We start from the raw sequence: 19,672 nt of genomic DNA, 5'->3' as shown, positions 1-19,672 counted from the left end.
TCGCTTAACCCATGGTCACTTGATGGAGCGCCGCCCTGCTCCTTATTGTCCTAGTTGCATTGTCCCTCTTACGGTCGTGCATGTCCTTCTTGAATGTCCTGACTTCCAGGATGAGCGTGTGTCTTGCTTTCCGACCGCCCCTCGCAGTCACCTTAATCGAATTCTTGGTGACTCGGATACTTTTGATATCGTTCCCTTTATGCATTTTTGTTAGCGTATTGGCATCCTTGGTGATATTTAGCGCCCTCTGATTATTCCGCACATTTGATGGTGATATTTAGCGCCCTCTGATTATTCCGCACATTTGATGGTGCTACATAGCCTTCCCGGTTTGGTGCCTTCTTTTGATAATTACTTACTTGAGACCAAGGCCTTCCCCTTATCCCTTCGTAACAGCAAGTTGGGATAAAGTTCTTTCTTGCTCCACTCTCTAGCTTGACTCTGGAGATGATTGTGATACTCACAAATTCTCCTCACTCTCATTACTAAAGGACAAGGCATACAACGGACCTTGCAATAACTTTGGTCTGCTGAAGGTTTAGGCTTTCCGTAGATACCAAGCATGGAAGACCTAGGTCCTTATTTAACAAAACTTGATAGAGTGCACTCACTCTGTGCTCTCTGGAGAACACTTCCTGATTCATCTAACATTGTGCACTCACTTAGCACAACTTAAGATAGCTGTCATACTTCATTCTCTCACATCCCCCTCACGGTAATGCATAAACACTGTTGCATAAATACCCCCTTATCCACTAGAGCACCTTAACTGTAATTCCTGCCTGTTTCTCCACATTCTGAAACAGCCTCTTATGGGGTATTGTGTCAAAGGTTTTATGACAGTCCATGAAATTGCAGTCTGTCAACTCTTCTCTTTCATGCCTATTTTTTGTCACTTGGGAATAGAATTCTATTAAACCTGTGAGGCACGATTTACCATCCTTGATCCCCCATGCTGGTGATGTGTTACAAAGCTCCTTCTCTCCAGATGCTCTACGGGGTTTTTCTTCGCGATGTTCTCCATCACCTTGCATGGTATACAAGCTAGGGAAACAGGCCTGTAGTTCAGTATCTTTTGCCTATCACTCCTTTTGTATACTGGGACTGTATTAGTTGTCTTCCAACTATTTGGTAGGTCTCCTGTTTCCAGTGACCTGTTATACACCATGGAGAGTAGCAAATGGACTTAATCCACACTAACATTATAAATTATTTACCAACAGCTGTTATGAGTTACATTATTGAGGAATTTCACAAATTCTAAGAGTTTATATTCAATATTTTTTTTACATACATTTGTGTTTCTTTCAGAATCTGGGTTCATTGGTGCGGATGCCATATGGTTGTGGAGAACAGAATATGCTAAACTTCGCTCCCAACATTTTCATTCTTCAGTATCTTGAAGCCTCGAACCAGACAACTCTGGACATTGGCAACAAAGCAATTGAATACATGAAGCAAGGCAAGTAATATTTTTTTTATCTGGCAACAAATGTTCTCAGTACAGCCGGAAAGTTTGTTGTCGGACGAAACTAAACATAATATACTTCTTGAGGCACGTTAACATTCCCAGAATACATGAAGCAAGTCAATCACTTGCGTCAATCACAATCGACTTAATAATGGTCCAGGACGGACCGAAAAGTCGTCGTTTCTTCAGTTTGTAGTGTGTGGTCTGGTCAACATTGCCAGAATACTAGTTGTGTGCGTCCCTCTGCTCCTGGTGCTCCCATTACACATAAAGTAAAGATGGCTACCAAAGCCTATCTGGAAATTTAACCCCTTAAACCTAAGCTAATAAGCTGCGGCTTTCAGGAGAACGAAGACCTGAAGTCCAGCTCAAGCACTCTCGCCAATGATTAAGTGATCATAACATTAAGGTTCTTGACTGATCATCACAACGTCCGCACCTCACAACAATACAACATTTGTAGTATTGTAACACCAGACCTTGCATAGTTAAACCTCGCACGTTCCACAATATATACGACACATATCAAGCAAGATATCAAAACTGTGACACAAAGACTTTGTTTTTCAATTTGACATTTTATAAATTTCTTTATTATGCACCCCATACCCATCCCGTTGGGCGGTGGAGAAGAGGGTTATAGAGGTACATATTGGGCTCAGGAACTGAACCACATAATTCATTTTGCTAAGCAAGTGACAATCTCATGAAGCTAGTTACGCAATTTTTAATATTACATACACAGGTACATTTACATCAATATACACAAATACATATAGATCCATATACACAAATACATATACATATCAACAAACTTTTAATCCACAAGTGATTCATCAAGAAGCTCACAACACTATACAAGGCACTTTACATCTATGGTGAGTCACACAGTTACTAGTCTTGCTCCACACCCACCCAACTGGGCGGCAGCTTTACAGTCATGTATGCATTACCTACAATAAGCAAACCTTAGATACTTCGCCAAGATTCCTGGCAGCACATCATTATATATAAAGTACTTGCACATTTCTTGGACACCATTGATGGTGTTATATCTGAATTCCGCGATTTTTTCACATTTAATTATATAATAACGCAAAGTATGCTGACAGAGTCAGCATACTTCAGAGTCATTTAGTCAAATCTACATGTTGCAAAAAATCTACATGTTGCAACATCTACAGAAGTTGCAATCTACCGGAGGTACTTGTAGCAGAGCCTAAGCCTAGCAGTGGTAACATCTAGAAGTCAGCTAACATTATTGGATGACCCATAGACGTGCAGTTCTTCCTGCATAATAGAATGATAATAGATGGAGGAACTGGTGTGAATTTCACTTTGTCTCAGTTCTATGAGATTTTGTTGACGTTCCCGGAATATTACTGCCCTCAGGCTGCTCAAAGGCAGCCCAAGATGATAATCAATTCCCTCTTTATGAACAGAAGTTTTAGCTAACGCACCAGTTCTGTCATGCATTCGTAGACCAATTTAGGAAGGAATCCACTTTGGTTTTATTGTAAAATAAAAATATATACTGGCCACAAGTACGAGCTAGCTATCGATTGTGTGTGCAGCGCCGCTGCTCAAGATGGTCTTCTCGAGGGTGGTGTGTCTTCCCGTGATGCTTCATCTGCAGTTCTGCTGACGCTGCTATTGACAATGCTGTGATATAAGCATTTAAGATAAGGATATTAATAGACACCTCATGTGTGACCAATGTGCGTCCAACACGGCTCGGCACGTTATCATCGTCGTCCTCGACGATTTGCACTTCTTGGTTGTGTATCTAACTAACATTTATGTACATTTATCTAGTGGCCTTAAACGAGCTTTAAAATGTCCAACAGATTACTGCTCGGTCAGTCATACTTGGCCAAGACTCGAACCCCGACGAAATCGCTGGTGAGGTGCGGGCTGAGTTTACTGCCAACGTGCCACCAGGGACAATGACAGTTGACTATAATTTTGCACCATAGTTGTCATTAGATTTCCCAGCATAAGTCTTTGCTTTGTGTCCCTTATCTCGATTTATTTTCATTGTTGACCAAGCCACACTAGAAAGTGAAGGGACGACGACGTTTCGGGCCGTCCTGGACCATTCTCAAGTCGATTGTAGTTTGACTTGAGAATGGTCCAGGATTGTGACACTCGTAATCGACTTGAGAATGGTCCAGGACGGCCCGAAACGTCATCGTCCCTTCACTTTCTAGTGTGTAGTTTGGTCAACATATTTCAGCCACGTTATTGTGACTCCTCGCCTGTATTTATTTTCAATGTTTTCAAATATGTAGGCGGCTTTTATGTTAATTTTTCATTAGGTATTAGGCGGTAGGTATTAGGGGGATAGTATTAGGATGATGGTATTAGGCGGAAGGTATTAGGCGGATGGTATTAGGTGGAAGGTATTAGGCGGAAGGTATTAGGTGGATGGTATTAGGCGGAAGGTATTAGGGGGGGATGGTATTAGGCGGATGGTATTAGGCAGATTTTACTAGGAGGGTGGAGTTTGGTGGACGTTATTAGGTGGATGGTATTGGACGGATGTTATTAGGTGGATGCTATTAAGAGGATGGTATTAGGTGGGTGGTATTAGATTGATAGAATTAGGTAGATAGTATTAGATGGATGATATTAGGTGGATAGTATTAGGTGGATAGCATTAGACGGATGCTATTAGGCGGGTGATATTAGGTGGATAAGGTACAAGGAAGATGTTATTAGGTGGTTAGTATTTTGTGGATGGTATTAGGTGGATTTTATTAGGTGGATGGTATTCGGGGGATGTTATGTGGATGGTATTAGGTTGAAGGCAAGAGGAGGTGGTATTTGGCGGGTGGTATTAGGTAGATGGTATTAAGTGGAGGGTATTAGGTGGATATTGTCAGAAAAACCGACTCCATTTACTAACAATATATAATAGGCAGATAATATTGCTGCTGATTTACTTCTAACAAATTAACTCAAAGAAAACGAGATTGCAGTTGAATTTTCCTTGGAAGAAAACGGTGATATCATTGTCATATGTCATTATGAAATTCATCAATTATAATAATATATCAACTATAATAATATTACATAACTACAATAATATTGGGAATTCTTCTTAAAACATCAGTCTCTGGACTGTAAACATCATAAAAACATTTTTCTTGAATGAACTTAATTAACAGTATTAAAATAAAATAGATTAAATGTGAACTCTCTTTCCACTTCTTGATTAAAACCCACATCTGGTGCTGACACCGGAGGCGTGAGAGGGAGAGGAGGCAAACACCATTACATTTAACGTAAACAAAGTCTGGCTGGAGCTCACGAAGCTCCAGAATATTCCCTCTAGACGTAGTGTTATGGGATGTAGAGAGCTCCCATCATCAGCACGCTCGCTCTTCGTCAACAATAAGGGAAGTGTTCGATATCCGATAACGCGTTAAATCTAATCATTCCTGCCAGTAATGTTAGGGTAGATTAGGGTATACCCGTGAGAAAGCATTGCGATCCACCCAAACAGGGAAATTATTAATTAAATCTTATCTAATAAATTACAATATTTTCCCTGATATAACTGTCATATACAGGTTACGCTTATTATTGTGAGGGCCTTTTGACAGGTGAAATTGAAGGGGAAGAAGACTTAGTAACAATTACCTTATACAACACTTGACATGGGAAGACTCCAGCTTCACCTACAAGGAGTATTAGTTTGTGTTATCTGCTGCGTTATATCCGGTTGTCCAGGCCAGAACTACCACACATATAAGGCGTCACCATTTTATTTACCAATCATTGTAGTCTTAATATCGTAATGAATGTCTACCAATCGATAATTTCGGTTAATAGACTATATATATATATATATATATATATATATATATATATATATATATATATATATAAATATATATATATATATATATATATATATATATATATATATATATATATATATATATATATATATATATATATATATATATATATATATATATATATATATATATATATATATATATATATATATATATATATAGGGAGTACCACCTCTGGCTGGAAGAAGGGGGACCCATAGCCTCCGAGGAAACCACACATAACGCATTGGAGGGAATGTGTATTCCCTCCAATACAGTTTCTGTGTGCTTTTCTCCTACCACCCCCTTCCCTTTTTTTTTTTTTCCTTTATTGTGTATTTAAAGGTTACAAAACATACAAGACAAATGCCTAAAGGTTATGGATCTCTTGAAGCTCCTCCGCTTCTGGACAGGAACCGAGGACGCAGCAAGCATTTCCCCTCTGGATCGCCACACTGAGACGCTGAAATAAAAAACTGGAAGCCCTTGGGTCTCTGGTGACGTCAATGAGCTTGGACCCCAATTCCTTGAGAAATCCCAAGGCACTCTTGCCCCAGGGGCCATGCGTCTCAGACGCTATGGGAACAAAGAGGTATTGACCTTCCAGTCGCCTGTACTTGAGTGATTTTGCTGTTTCCCTGTGGTTGGCCGCCCCACCTGCTTGATCAGCTCCGAAGTGTACATAGGTGTCAGCCAGGGTGGATACACATGTGTAGTCCCACACCAACTGTCTACCCTCCTTCCATGAGTATATGGTGATGCCATCAGGGCGAAGTGCTGGGAAATCCGGGTTTTGGACCCCTAGGATGCGAGGTTCTCTCTCCACTGGGCACCCAGCTGAGACGAGGCTTCTCTTGATGATGTCATTGACCTCGTTGTGTCTTGCATGCCAGCCCTTTGTGCTTCCGCAATGAAACCCATGCAGTCCGTATTGGTCTGCTTCCACCCTGTTGCAAATACACTTGTATTCAGTGTGAATTGGGGCACCAAGGCGGAGGGCCACTGCTACACGAAGGGATTCTGGATCTAGGCGCGTGCCCATTGCAGACATGGGTACTGCCAGGAGGAAGTCTCCTGCATGGGGGGCACGAACTGCTCTGAGGCGGGCTTTCTCCTTGTCTGATGTTGCTACGCTTAGCATGGCATCAGCTACTTTTTCCACTAGAGGGTGGTCCCAGCCGGACTGTTTGTGTTGTTTTGTTGGCTCTATAATGGTTTCTGGGGCTGCAAGAACATTCCACTGATTTGAACATTCAGTGATAGCAGGATCGTGTATTCCTGCTGAATCTCTCAGGGTTGCAGGTAAAATATCTCTGACGAGGTCGTGCGATGCATGAGAGGAGGAAAGGAAGGCTGGTAGAGCAATTTGGGAGGCTGTGCGGACACCAAGGCCGCCGAGTCTTACAGGAAGGGTTGCTTGCTCCCACTGAGAGTCGTCCAATGGCAGGTTCAGGACTTTCACCAGCATGGACCTCAGAAGGGTGTCATACACATTTAACTTAGGGCTGCTGTAGGATGGAGAACATCTCAGAAAGTAGGTCAACTTAGGGAGAGACAGGCATCTTGTGAGGAGAAAGAGAGCATCATGGGCATCAATCTTGTCAATCCTGTCCTGCATTCTCTTTAGGTCAGTGATTTTTGCAGCCAGGACCTCCTCGATTGTATATATATATATATATATATATATATATATATATATATATATATATATATATATATATATATATATATATATATATATATATATATATATGCGAACAAGCCTGAATGGTCCCCAGGACAATATGCAACTGAAAACTCACACCCCAGAAGTGACTCGAACCCATATATATATATATATATATATATATATATATATATATATATATATATATATATGTATATATATATATATATATATATATATATATATATATATATATATATATATATATAAATACCCCCCTCCTCCAGCTTGTATAGGAAACGATTTGTGGGAATTAAAACTCATACAATCCACTTCAACATCATACAGTCCGCTACCTAAATAACTAAATTAACGTATGAAATATATTAATATATAAATTTAATATAAATCAATAAATCTCACGAGTCCGTTTCCCCACAGATGTTAATCGGTGGATGGTTTTAACTGGATAGTATTAAGTATTAGGCAGATGTTAATAATGGGTGGTATTAGAGGGATAGTATTAGGCAGATGTTAATAGGCTGATGTTATTAGGCGGTTGGTATTAGGTGGATGGTACTAGGTGGATGTTATTAGGTGGATAGAATTAGGTGGATGTTGTTGGGGAGATGGTACTTGACAGATGATATTAGTGGATAGTAATAGGTGGATGGCATTAGGTGGATGGTATTATGTGGGAGATATTAGGAGCAGGATATAAGGTGGATGTTAATAGGCGGATGGTATTAAGCAGATGTTATTAGATGGATGGTATTAAGCAGATGTTATTAGATGGATGGTATTAGATGGATACGTTACTGAGCTATGTAACAGTAAGGACACCATGACACACATTAACAATGTCACCAGATATAAACACACACCATAAAGCAGTGTTATGCTCGCCCCACAGTGACACAGTAACACAGTGACACAGTAACACAGTGACACAGTAACACAGTGACACAGACACAGTAACACAGTGACACAGTAACACAGTGACACAGTGACACATTGACACAGTAAGGACTCCCATAACATACATAACCAACATTTCAGGATACCAGCAAGAGCTCAACTACCGTCACCAGGACGGGTCGTACAGTGCCTTTGGCCGCTCTGACTCCTCGGGCTCCACCTGGCTCACAGCCTTCGTGCTCAAGTCCTTCGCTCAAGCTCGCCAGTTTATCATGGTGAGCCAGATACAATTATAAGGTTGATATCAGCATAGTGTACTAGTAACATGTTTGCTTCACTAACAACATCTTCACCAATTTGACAGAGATTTGTCTTCTGCAACAGTGATCAATGTTTTTTGATGCCTTATTTATATTTTAATGTTTGAGCTTTCAGTATATTGCCTTGTGTGTTTTAATATTATTTTAATACTATGGGGGATAACCAGCGCTGCCCGGGTCTATTTGTCTGTTTCTATACATCCATCTATTTATCCATCAAAATATAAATAAATATATATATATATATATATATATATATATATATATATATATATATATATATATATATATATATATATATATGTCGTACCTAGTAGCCAGAACTCACTTCTCAGCCTACTATGCAAGGCCCGATTTGCCTAATAAGCCTAGTTTTCATGAATTAATGTTTTTTCGACAACCTAACCTACCTAACCTAACCTAACCTAACGTTTTTGGCTACCTAACCTAACCTAACCTATAAAGATAGGTTAGGTTAGGTTAGGTAGGGTTGGTTAGGTTCGGTCATATATCTACGTTAAGTAAGTAATTATCAAAAGAAGGCACCAAACCGGGAAGGCTATGTAGCACCATCAAGTATGCAAAATAATCAGAGGGCGCTAAATATCACCAAGGATGCCAATACGAGAACAAAAACGCATAAGGCGAACGATATCAAAAGTATCCGAGTCACCAAGAATTCTATCGAGGGACAGGTGAACGCGAGGGGCGGTTGGAAAGCAAGACACACGCTCGTCCTGGATGTCAGGACATTCAAGGACATACACGACCGTAAGAGGGACAATGCAACTAGGACAATAAGGAGCAGGGCGGCGCTCCATCAAGTGACCATGGGTTAAGCGAGTATGGCCAATACGCAACCTCGCCAGAGCTGTTTCCCACCGCCGGTTACGGTGGAAGGAGGACGGCCATGAGGAAACACAACATTTAAGAGTACATAGCTTGTTACCAGTAACAGACAACCAAGAAGCCTGCCAACGGGTAAGGACTGAGGAATGGATAACCGGGTAAAAGTCGGAATACGGAATGCCTTTGCGAGAGATGGGACAAGAGCGGACAGCTTCCTTGGCAGCAGCATCCGCACGCTCATTTAAAGACACACCAATATGGCTGGGAACCCAACAAAACTCAACCGACTTAAATTTACTGTGAACGAGAAACAGCCAATGCTGGATCTCGACAACTACTGGATGAACCGGATTAAAGGACCCGAGAGCCATGAGGGCACTACGAGAGTCAACAACAACCACAAAGGAAGACTGACAACGAGAAAGCAGGAGACGAAGAGCATAGAGAATAGCATAAAGTTCCGCTGTAAAGATGCTAGTCTCCGGAGGCAAGCGACACATATAAGTGCGATCAGGAAAAACAACAGAGTAGCCAACACCGTCCGCTGACTTAGACCCATCGGTGAAGACAGAAACGGAGCGGGAGTGAGAAGAAAAGTGCTCGAGGAAAAGGCGTTTTAGAACCGTAGGAGGGGTAAAAGCTTTAGTGATACGGGTCTAGGATGTACAAAACCGCGGAAGAGGGACCCTCCACGGGGGCAAAGAAGGAACAACACGAGGAGCAACATCAGAAATACGAACGGAAAGAGAATCCTGTAGGCGAGATAACCGGACAGAAAGAGGGAGGTGGTGAAGAGGAACAGGAACCGCAGGAGGGGTAAAAGTTAAACACGACAGAGGCGAGAGGAAGGATGTTGCAAGGACCGCGCAAGATAGCGAAGACAGTAGCGATCACGGCGGTCCTGGAGAGACAGGAAGCCAGTGTCAACATACAAGCAAAGGATGGGAGTCGAACGAAAGTCACCAGAACTGAGGCGCAACCCAGTATGGTGCAAAGCATCAAGACGGCGAAGAGTAGAAGGAGAAGCAGACGAGTAAGCAGGGCAACCATAATCGAGCTTAGACAGGACGAGAGAGGAATGTAAAGCAAGGAGAGTGCGTCTATCTGCCCCCCAAGAAGTATGGGACAAGACCCGAAGGAGGGTAAGGGCCTTAGAGCACTCAACACGGAGGTAAGAGATATGGGGAGACCAAGACAAACGAGTGTCAAGGAATAACCCCAAAAGCTTCGCGGAATCTTTGTATTCAAGGGGATGACCATAAAGTGACAAAGAGGGACGAAGAACAACCCGTTTCCGCGTAAAAGTCATGGCACAAGTCTTAGAAGTAGAGAACTTGAAGCCATGACCTGTGGCCCAAGACGACACGGCATCAATGGCAAGTTGAAGCCGGCGTTGAAGGAGAGGCGAATCATCACCCTGACAACAAAGGGTAAGATCATCGACATAGAGAGCGGAGAAGACACCAGAAGGAAGAGAGGAAAGAAGACCATTGAGGGCAACCAGAAAAAGAGTAGTGCTCAGAACACTACCCTGGGGCACACCTTCGTATTGCTGAAAAGAGGGAGAGAGAGCGGTACCAAGGCGCACCCGAAAGGAACGACGAGAGAGGAAGCTGCAGAGAAAGAGAGGGAGATGACCACGAAGGCCAAAAGAATGAAGTTGAGATAGGATATGATAACGCCAAGTGGTGTCGTAAGCCTTTTCTAGGTCAAAAAGGACGGCAACAACGGAGGTCTTCGCAGCAAAAGCAGTACGAATATAGACCTCCAAGTTCACCAGGACATCTGTCATGCTTCGGCACTTGCGGAAACCAAATTGAGAAGGGGAGAGGTGGTGATGGTGTTCCAGGAACCACATCAGACGAACGTTAACCATACGTTCAAAGAGTTTGCAGACACAACTTGTGAGAGCAATAGGGCGAAAGTCCTTAGGGGAAGTACCCAGAGACCCCGGTTTGCGAACAGGGAGGACAACGGCATCGAGCCAGTCCTCAGGGAGTGACGACGACTCCCAGATCCGATTATACAGACTCAGTAAATACTGAGACGTGCTCGGAGGGAGATGGCGAAGCATCTCATAATGAATACCATCGGAGCCCGCCGCCGTAGAACCGCAGAGGGCCAGGGCAGAACGAAGTTCAGAGAGAGAGAAGGGATCATTATAGGGAAGCTGAAGATGAGTGCAGAAATCTAAAGGACGAGACTCAAGGACAGGTTTACGAAGAAGGAAAGATTGGGGAAGATGAAGACCAGAGCTAACAGAAGAAAAGTGGGAACCCAGTTCGGAAGCGACCTGCAACGGGTCCGCCACAAGAGTATCATGGAGGTGAAGGACCGGTGAAACATCGGGAACGAACTTACCCGCTATCTTGCGGATACGCTTCCAGATCTGGGCCAGAGGGGTTTCGGACGTAATTGTTGAGACATAAGATGCCCAACATTCACGTTTAGCCGTACGGATGGCCCTACGGGCCACCGCACTCGCTTTCCGAAACAAAAGAAAAGAATCGGTCGTCTGCCTACGGCGGTGCCTCTTCCAGGCTGCACGCTTACAGCGGACAGCCTGAGCACAGTCCGCATTCCACCAGGGAACGCACTTCCGTGGACCCCGAGAGGAAGAGCGAGGAATAGAGCAGAGGGCAGCGTTGAAGACAGTGTCATGAAAAAGGAGGAGAGCGCGAGAGAGGGGCAGAAGGGAGAGGTCAGAGAGAGTAGCACTGAGGGAAAATAGGGTCCAGTCTGCCTTAGCAAACTGCCACCTAGGGAAAGAGAGGGAAGGGCGAAAAGAGAAAAAGGAAACAAGGATGGGGAAATGATCACTTCCATGGAGGTCATCAAGAACCTGCCACGTGAAATCTAAGTAAAGAGAAGAAGAGCAGAGAGAAAGATCAAGACAAGAAAGGGTGCGAGTCCGAGAGTCCAAATGAGTGGGCTCACCAGAATTCAGAAGAGACAGGGAAGAAGAGAGGAGAAACGGCTCAAGGAGGCGACCCCGGGTATTCGTCAGAACGTCACCCCAAAGAGAATGACGACAATTGAAGTCACCCAGCAGGAGCACAGGCTCCGGCAAGGAGTCTAGGAGGTGTTTCAAATCAGGAAGAGAGAGCGGGACACTCGGGGGGAGATAAATGGAACAAACTGTGTACCATTTCCCCACAAAGATACGAGCAGCAGAACAATGGAGAGGCAAAGGAAAAAGTAAAGGAACAAAGGGAACATCAGCCCGAATAAAGAGAGCAGAAGAATTAGAAGCCCCAGCAATGGCTGGGGGGGGGGGAGAGAAAGGAATAGCCACGAAAACGACCAGGACGAGCACCAAGCATTGGCTCCTAGAGACAGACACAAGGGGCGAAAACCGCGAAATCAGAAGTTGGAGTTCGAGGAAATTGGCGTAATAACCTCGAACGTTCCATTGAAGAATGGACAACGACGAGAAGAGAAAGGACAAAAACAGAGAACAAGGAAGAAACAAAGGCGAAAGAGCAACAGAGCACGTTAAAGAATATCAGGGTCGGGATCAGGGTCAGCAAAGCCAGGGTTAGGGGGCATGGGTAAACTGAGCAAAGACGGAGGGAAGGAAACGGGAGAACAGATCAGAGGCGGGCGGGCAGGGTCCGGAGGAGGAGGAGGAGGAGGAGGAAGAGGAGGAGACAACGGAGAGGAGCAGTCAAGGACAGCAGCAGGAAGAGGGGGAGTAGAAAGAGGGGAGCGCACCCCAGCAAGAGCAGCAACCGAAAGGGAAGCAGGGGCCAAAGAAACCTCCATAGCAGGAACAGGGGGCGCAAGCACTGAAACGGGAGGGGAAGGAGCAACAGAGCCAGAAGGAGGAGCTGAGGAAGAAAGCGAAGCCTTCTTACCCGCCGGGGAAGAGGAAGGAGAGGAGCCAGGCTTACGCTTCTGACTTAAAGAGACCGGTGTCCCAGCAACTACGTACCAGGCAACGGATTCCAGTGTCTCAACAGGAGAAGCCGAACGAGAGTACACACGACGGCCGTTAGGAGAGCGATGGACATCCGCCCGCACCGACAGGCGGTGGGGAGAGCCGATAGATGGAGGAAGAGGATGGGAAGGAGGATCGGAGGGGGACGAGGAAGAAGACACAGAAGACACGACAGACCGGGTAGAAGGAAGGGGAACCCCAGACAGAGGACCAGGAGGAGGATCCTTTGGGAGAGAACCCAAAGGGACAGAGGAGGGGGCAGTGGGCGCATCAGGGTCCAAGGCCCGGAAACGGTTGAGAGTCTGAGGAAGGCGGGAAGGACGAGGAGAGGAAGAGCGCAACACGCGAGCATAAGAGATATTAGCATAAGGCGGGAGCCGGCGAACCTGGCGCCTCGCCTCAGGAAAAGATAAACGCTCCCGGTGCTTCAAGTTGAGGACGGCTGCCTCAAGCTTGTAATGGACACACGCACGGGAGAAGGTAGGATGGGCCTCACCGCAGTTGAGGCAACGAGCCTGGGGAGAAGCGCACTCCGACTTAGAGTGACCTTCGCCACCACACAAAGGACAGAGAGAGACAGTCCCGGAGCAGCGGAGGGCACCATGCCCAAACCTCCAGCACTTGTTGCAGAGCCGAGGAGAAGGAATGTACTCCTGGACAGAGCACCTGGCACCAGCAAGAATGACAGAGGGTGGAAGGGTCCTACCATCAAAGGTAATCTTCACAACCCGGAGGGGTTGACGGCGACTACCACGAGGGGGACGAGTAAACGTGTCCACCTGGAGAATAGAATGGCCCTGGGCAGCGAGGATATGTCGAATATCGTCGTGGCAGTCGCGCAGGTCCCGAACACCAGTCGCAACATGGGGCGGGAGCAAAATAGTGCCAACACTGGCATTCAACTGAGCGTTCTTCGAGACCCGAACGGGGGTCTCGCCAAGGCAGGATAAGGCAGCCAAGCGGGAAGCAGCATCCTGAGAAGGAGCAGCAACGACACGTGTACCGAGACGAGTGGGGTTGAAAGTAATGGAGGCATCCACGGAATCAACGAGATGTCGATGGAGGGAGAAATCGTCAGGAGGCGCAGAATCAAGAGGGAGGAGATCAAAATATTTGGCCCACGAAGCGGGACCAAACAAGGCTTGATAGGTAGCAGAACTGGAAGGAATCGAGCGAGGGCGGCCGTGACGAGGACGGCGGTGAGAACCCCCAGAGAGAGAGGGGTTAAAAGGCGCAGTAGTTACAACTAGAGAAGGAGCCGCGCCAGGGGACGAGGTAGTCACCACTGGGGGCTTGGGGCTCGACCCAACCACAGAGGAGGGAGGGGAGCCAGAGGAAGGAGTTAGAGAGGCCAAAGGAGGAGCAAGGTCGGGGCCCAATGCAGCGGAGGCTACAGAGCCCGGTCTTCCAATACGGACCGACTCGGGGGCTTGGTCGCCCACCCCACGAGCCTGAGAAGGTAAACCAGAAGAAGCCGAAACAGGGGTTATCATCTTGACGAAAAGAAGAATTCACTCACGAATGTGCCCCCACACCCACCATGGAGCCACAATTAGAGGCAGGACACCCAACAAGAAGCTATCGCCGATCTTGTCGGGGCCTCCTAGGGGTGCGTCGTGAGTATACGCCCCACAAACGCCACCCTAAGAAACCGACAGTCCGTCGAGATTGGGTTCAGTGACGAAGTGGGGATTGACAATAAAAGGTTCCCCTCGCTCTCGACGTCGGGTACTGCAGTTCTACGGGTGCAAGAGTATGCCTCCTCAAGCACCCGGGCGTCAAAATAGAAGAAGTCCAAGGGAAGAACCAGAACGAGCAAAAGGTCGGCAGGAAACGGCAAGCAGATAGGAGAAGAGGGGGGAGAAAAACGAAACAGAAGGAAAAGGAAAAGATGCCCAGCAGAATTGGAGAGGACGGCAGCAGGAGCACAAGGCTAGAAAAGGACAGAGGACTGTCCCAAGGAGCATCACACTCCGGCAGCCGCCCACTAAGCCCCCACACGGCGACAACGAGCTGAGCGGGGAGGGGGTATATCTACGTTAACTTTAACTCCAATAAAAAAAAATTGACCTCATACATAATGAAATGGGTAGCTTTATCATTTCATAAGAAAAAAAAATAGAGAAAATATATTAATTCAGTAAAACTTGGCTTATTAGGCAAATTGGGCCTTGCATAGTAGGCTGAGAAGTGAGTTCTGGCTACTAGGTACGACATTATATATATATATATATATATATATATATATATATATATATATATATATATATATATATATATATATATATATATATATATATATATATATATATATATATATATATATTATTAAATATGACCGAAAAACTAAGATTAATAATTGTAACACGAATTTTCTCGATCTCTCTTACGTCTCTTTTCACTGTTGATGGTAATTCAAAAATCAATTCTCCAAAATTCATTTTTATTTCTAGTCTGACGCGACACTTGAGCGCGTTTCGTAAAACTTATTACATTTTCAAAGACTTTAGTTTACACACACACACACACAACTTTAACTGAATAGAGCTTAAACATCTTCAAGTTTTCATACCTACATTTGGGTGAGGTGACATGTTACAATAGTTTTGGATGAGGTGAAAATAAAATTTTAACACAAGACAGGACACGAAACAATGGGTATTAAAGGTAGGTAACTGCAGAAGGCCTATTTTTATTGGCCCATATATCTTGATGCTTCTATATTGGAGCAGAGTCTTGAAGTGGGTAGAATATAGTTGTGCATTAATTGGCTGTTGATTGCTGGTGTTGACTTCTTGATGTTGTTGGGATCGAACTGTTGACAACCCAACACATTTATGTTAGGTTTATTCTGAATGTTTATCCTATGCTTCGTTGTACTACAATGGGGTACATGAATCTGAATAGGTGTCAGCCTCAGCCAGACCTGTTGTCAGGTGCGACACACTTTGTGCTGAGGTCTGACAAAGGACAAGAAAATAAGATGGTATAAAACTTCATCATGGATATATTCGTATATATCTCTTAATCACCTTATATACATTACATGTACATATATATATTATATAATATATATATATATTGTCACGTGGGGGTGGGCGGTCCGGGGCTCTGCTAACACTCGGCTGCTAGGGGCTCAAAGGGCCCAAATACTCAGCCCCTCCGACTCCCTGGATTCACCGGAGTCTCCTTGGTCACACAAGATAGGACCAACAATGCCCACCTCCGCAGGTCTTTGCTTCCACCACAAAGGGGTGCCACTGATTCACCCTGGAAGCCCTTCAGTCAACCACGGGGAAACTGCTGTTAACAGTTCCGGCCTAGACCCGTGGGGGAGTGAAGGAAGACTCAGGCTTACCTATAACCATAACCTCCCTGAGTCTTGCCTGCCAGACAAAAAAAGGTTGCAGGAACTCCTTTCCCGCCTGTCTTCTCTATCTTCCTCTTAGCAAGGTCGCCAGCTGGGTTATTATATCTGCACCCCAGCAATGCAGTTCAGTGGGTGTATCATATATCGTTTGTAGCCAGAAATGTATGCTCATAGAGAAATATCACAAATGGAGGCACACTCAAACACAGTAATAAAATGTGTGGATTTACTGACGCAAATTACATGAACACACACACACAATCACAAGTAATACATGAATATGGAATATGGATGATGAGTCTGGAGATCGTCAGCCTCTTCTTCCACGACCTCCAACACTCCTTCAAATGGGCAGGAAGACCGGAGTCTCACACTCTCACAGGAGGGCCTCTTCACCACGTCGGCACCTCTTCTTCACTGTCCTGCCATCCACACACACTGTCCTCTCTGACAGTCCTGGACACAAGCTGCCTTGCAGCCTACTCTACTATTAAAGTAATAAAGTCTTGCTGCCACATACACGAGTAAATATTGTGGCCTAACTAGCCTACTCATACAAGGGGTAATGGGAGGGAAAAATGATCTACCTTACACTCCTGGCTCACGACGCCTGTCCCTCGATGGTGTGAGGGTCCCACGCTTCCTTGGGTCGATCCTCGACGATCCAGGACGTTCCACAGGTCCTCAGGTGTCGTGAAGCCTTCGCGTCGTCGCCGTTCCAATCCCTGAGATTCAGCTGCCCCAATCCTGGTTCATCGATGGGCGCTGAGCTAATCTCTATTTTTCCCCACACTCGCTTCTCCCACAGGGCGTCGCTCCTTGTCCTAGGCACGGTGTCGTCCTTCCAAGATTCTCAGTGGATGTGACCCCAGTCACAGCTAGGCTCGCTCGCCCACCTTCCAGACCTCTACGTCCAGCCAGCGGCGCCGCCCAGCGTCGTCGCCGACTATTTTCCAAGTTTGGCACTTCTCTGCTCACTGAACTTGGTTCCTCTTTGGCTTCCCAGAAGCGCAGGGTCTCCAATAACTATGATGGCGGCGATGGCCAGCTCAATCCACTGAACAAGGCTTGCAGAGCCTCCAATTCTTGAGAGCAGACCGAGGCGCGTCCTGTCGCTTCCACGGTCAGAACAACTCTGACGTTGGCGCCGCCCGGGGCACTCGGTGACGTCATGGCGGGCCCTGATTTGTCGCCCGCGACCTACGTCGGCCAATCCGCGATCGGCTTGTCTCCCTTCCAAAAGGTCATATCTGCCGTAGGGGATACTGTTTCATTTTATAACAGGGCGCCAATTTTCCTTTATTTACAACTTATAATATAACCTCCTTCCACTAAATGGCAGCCGGTCTGGTCGCCACATATATCATTAGACTCCCTGAACCTCAGAGAATCAGTAGGGAGAGCTGATATGACTCTTTAAGCCGGCAAACGAAAGAAATAGGAGAGGGCACCGTAACAATATATATATATATATATATATATATATATATATATATATATATATATATATATATATATATATATATATATATAAATATAAAGAGAGAGAGAGAGAGAGAGAGACAGACACTGCGACCATGAAATGGTCGTCTCATATCCGATTGTTCTTTCCACTTATAAATTCACTTGTCCGTAATTTTGGACCACTATTCGGAAAATCAGCGAGTTACCTCCACGCCGACCTCTAAATCTCAAAGCTGTTATCTTCCATAACTTTCAAGAACGTCGACCATGCCTCGAGGTCCTCTTCCTTCATGAGGGTGGAGCACACTAACAGTTGGGTCCGTTGGTCACACATCCAAACGCGACGACAGCCTGTTGACTCAATGGAGGGGAGTAGATGTCTGTCTCTCCACATGCTCCGGCCAGCACACGTTACCTCGCCCGGTGGCTCTGATTGGCTAACAAATTCCCGCCACCGGACGAGCCATACCGTGCTGACCGTTAACGACCTCCATGGTTGTTAACCTCGTTCTTCCTGTAATAATGAACGTATGACTTAAATAATCGTGCCTTTATGCGATGGAATAACACGATACGATATATCGTAACAATGTGTAGTGCCTCACAGATGTCAAGCCGCCTGCTATCGCTGTATCTATCGATGATTTCTGTGTTGTTTGCTAAGATTTCTCTGGTGATGATTTCACCATCACCAGAGAAATCTAGGCTGTGGATAATGCTTGATGGCTTGAGTGTGTATGTTTAACGGAGCTAGGCTGCCACTCCCTATTACATGACCCAGATAACGCACTTTACCTTTGGCGAAGGTGGACTTGCCCAGGTTGATGGTGAGGCCGGCTGTCAGGAGCTTGGCGAACAGTCGTTGCAGCTGGAGCAGACGTTCGCTCCAGGTGTTGGATGCACGACGATATCATCCAAATAGGCGTACGTGTTATCCAAGCCCTGGATGACGCGGTTGACAGCTCTCTGAAAGGTGGCCGGGGCATTACATAGTCCAAAGGGAAGGCGTTCATATCTGAAAAGTCCAAAGGGAGTGATAAAGGCAGATATTTCTTTGGCTCGCTCTGTTAAACACACTTGGTAATACCCCTTAAGCAAGTCCACTTGGGACAAGTACTGGGCATTACCAATGGCGTCAAGAATGTCATCTATCCTTGGCAAGGGGTATGCATCCTTGACAGTCACATTATTTAACTTACGGTAGTCAGTGCAAAGTCTCACCTTACCTTGGGGTTTTGGCACCAAGATACAGGGTGAGGCCCAGGGGGACTCACAAGGTGTGGCCAGTCCATGATCCAAGAGGTACTGCACCTCAGCACGCATGACTTCCTTCTTGCTAGGGCTGATTCGGTAGAAGGGTTGACGAATCGGCCGGGTGTCAGGGAGCAGTTGGATGTCGTGCTGAGTTACATTACACTCTTGTGGATCATCTCGGAACAACTCCTGATGTTCTCTGAAGATCTTGACGAGAGGTGCACTATTATTGTCCTGAAAATAGTTATGAAGATCAGTTAGGATTTCCGAATTGGAAAGCGCTGACTCAGTGTCAGTGCTTTCGGGAGGAGAAGCAGGGAAGGTCTCACTGTGGAGGTATGGACCTTTAAAGGAAGAATATGCTATTAACACAGTGGGAGGAGTACCGTTATATAGCTTCAGGAGGATGACGTGGCACAACTGGGTCTTCCGCCGCCTATCTGGAGTCTCAAGAACGTAGTTGTGGTTGTTTCTGCACTCTTTGATGCGGTAGGGTCCCGAAAACCTGTTTTGCAAAGGAGAACCTGGGATAGGGAAATAGGTCAGCAGGAAGTCTCCCGGTTTAAATTTCCTTA

At 45.5% G+C, this 19,672-nt stretch overlaps 1 protein-coding gene across 2 annotated transcripts in view; it reads left to right on the top strand.

The window, feature by feature from the left end:
• Positions 1 to 19,672, top strand: part of LOC123766633 (murinoglobulin-2) — a 585,294-nt gene that overhangs the window by 454,299 nt on the left and 111,323 nt on the right. For both annotated transcript variants that reach the window (XR_011223484.1, XM_069308162.1), the window contains exons 20-21: positions 1,312 to 1,462; positions 8,042 to 8,175. Coding sequence is in view for 1 of the 2 variants with exons in the window: in XM_069308162.1 (XP_069164263.1) it covers positions 1,312 to 1,462; positions 8,042 to 8,175 (285 nt within the window). In the remaining variant the exon portion in view is untranslated. The remainder of the gene's footprint in view (positions 1 to 1,311; positions 1,463 to 8,041; positions 8,176 to 19,672) is intronic.

The sequence above is a fragment of the Procambarus clarkii genome, chromosome 62 (genome assembly GCF_040958095.1).
Source record: "Procambarus clarkii isolate CNS0578487 chromosome 62, FALCON_Pclarkii_2.0, whole genome shotgun sequence".
Taxonomy (NCBI): domain Eukaryota; kingdom Metazoa; phylum Arthropoda; class Malacostraca; order Decapoda; family Cambaridae; genus Procambarus; species Procambarus clarkii.
Note: the sequence above shows the minus strand (reverse complement) of the source record. Positions and strands in the feature narration are given on the sequence as shown.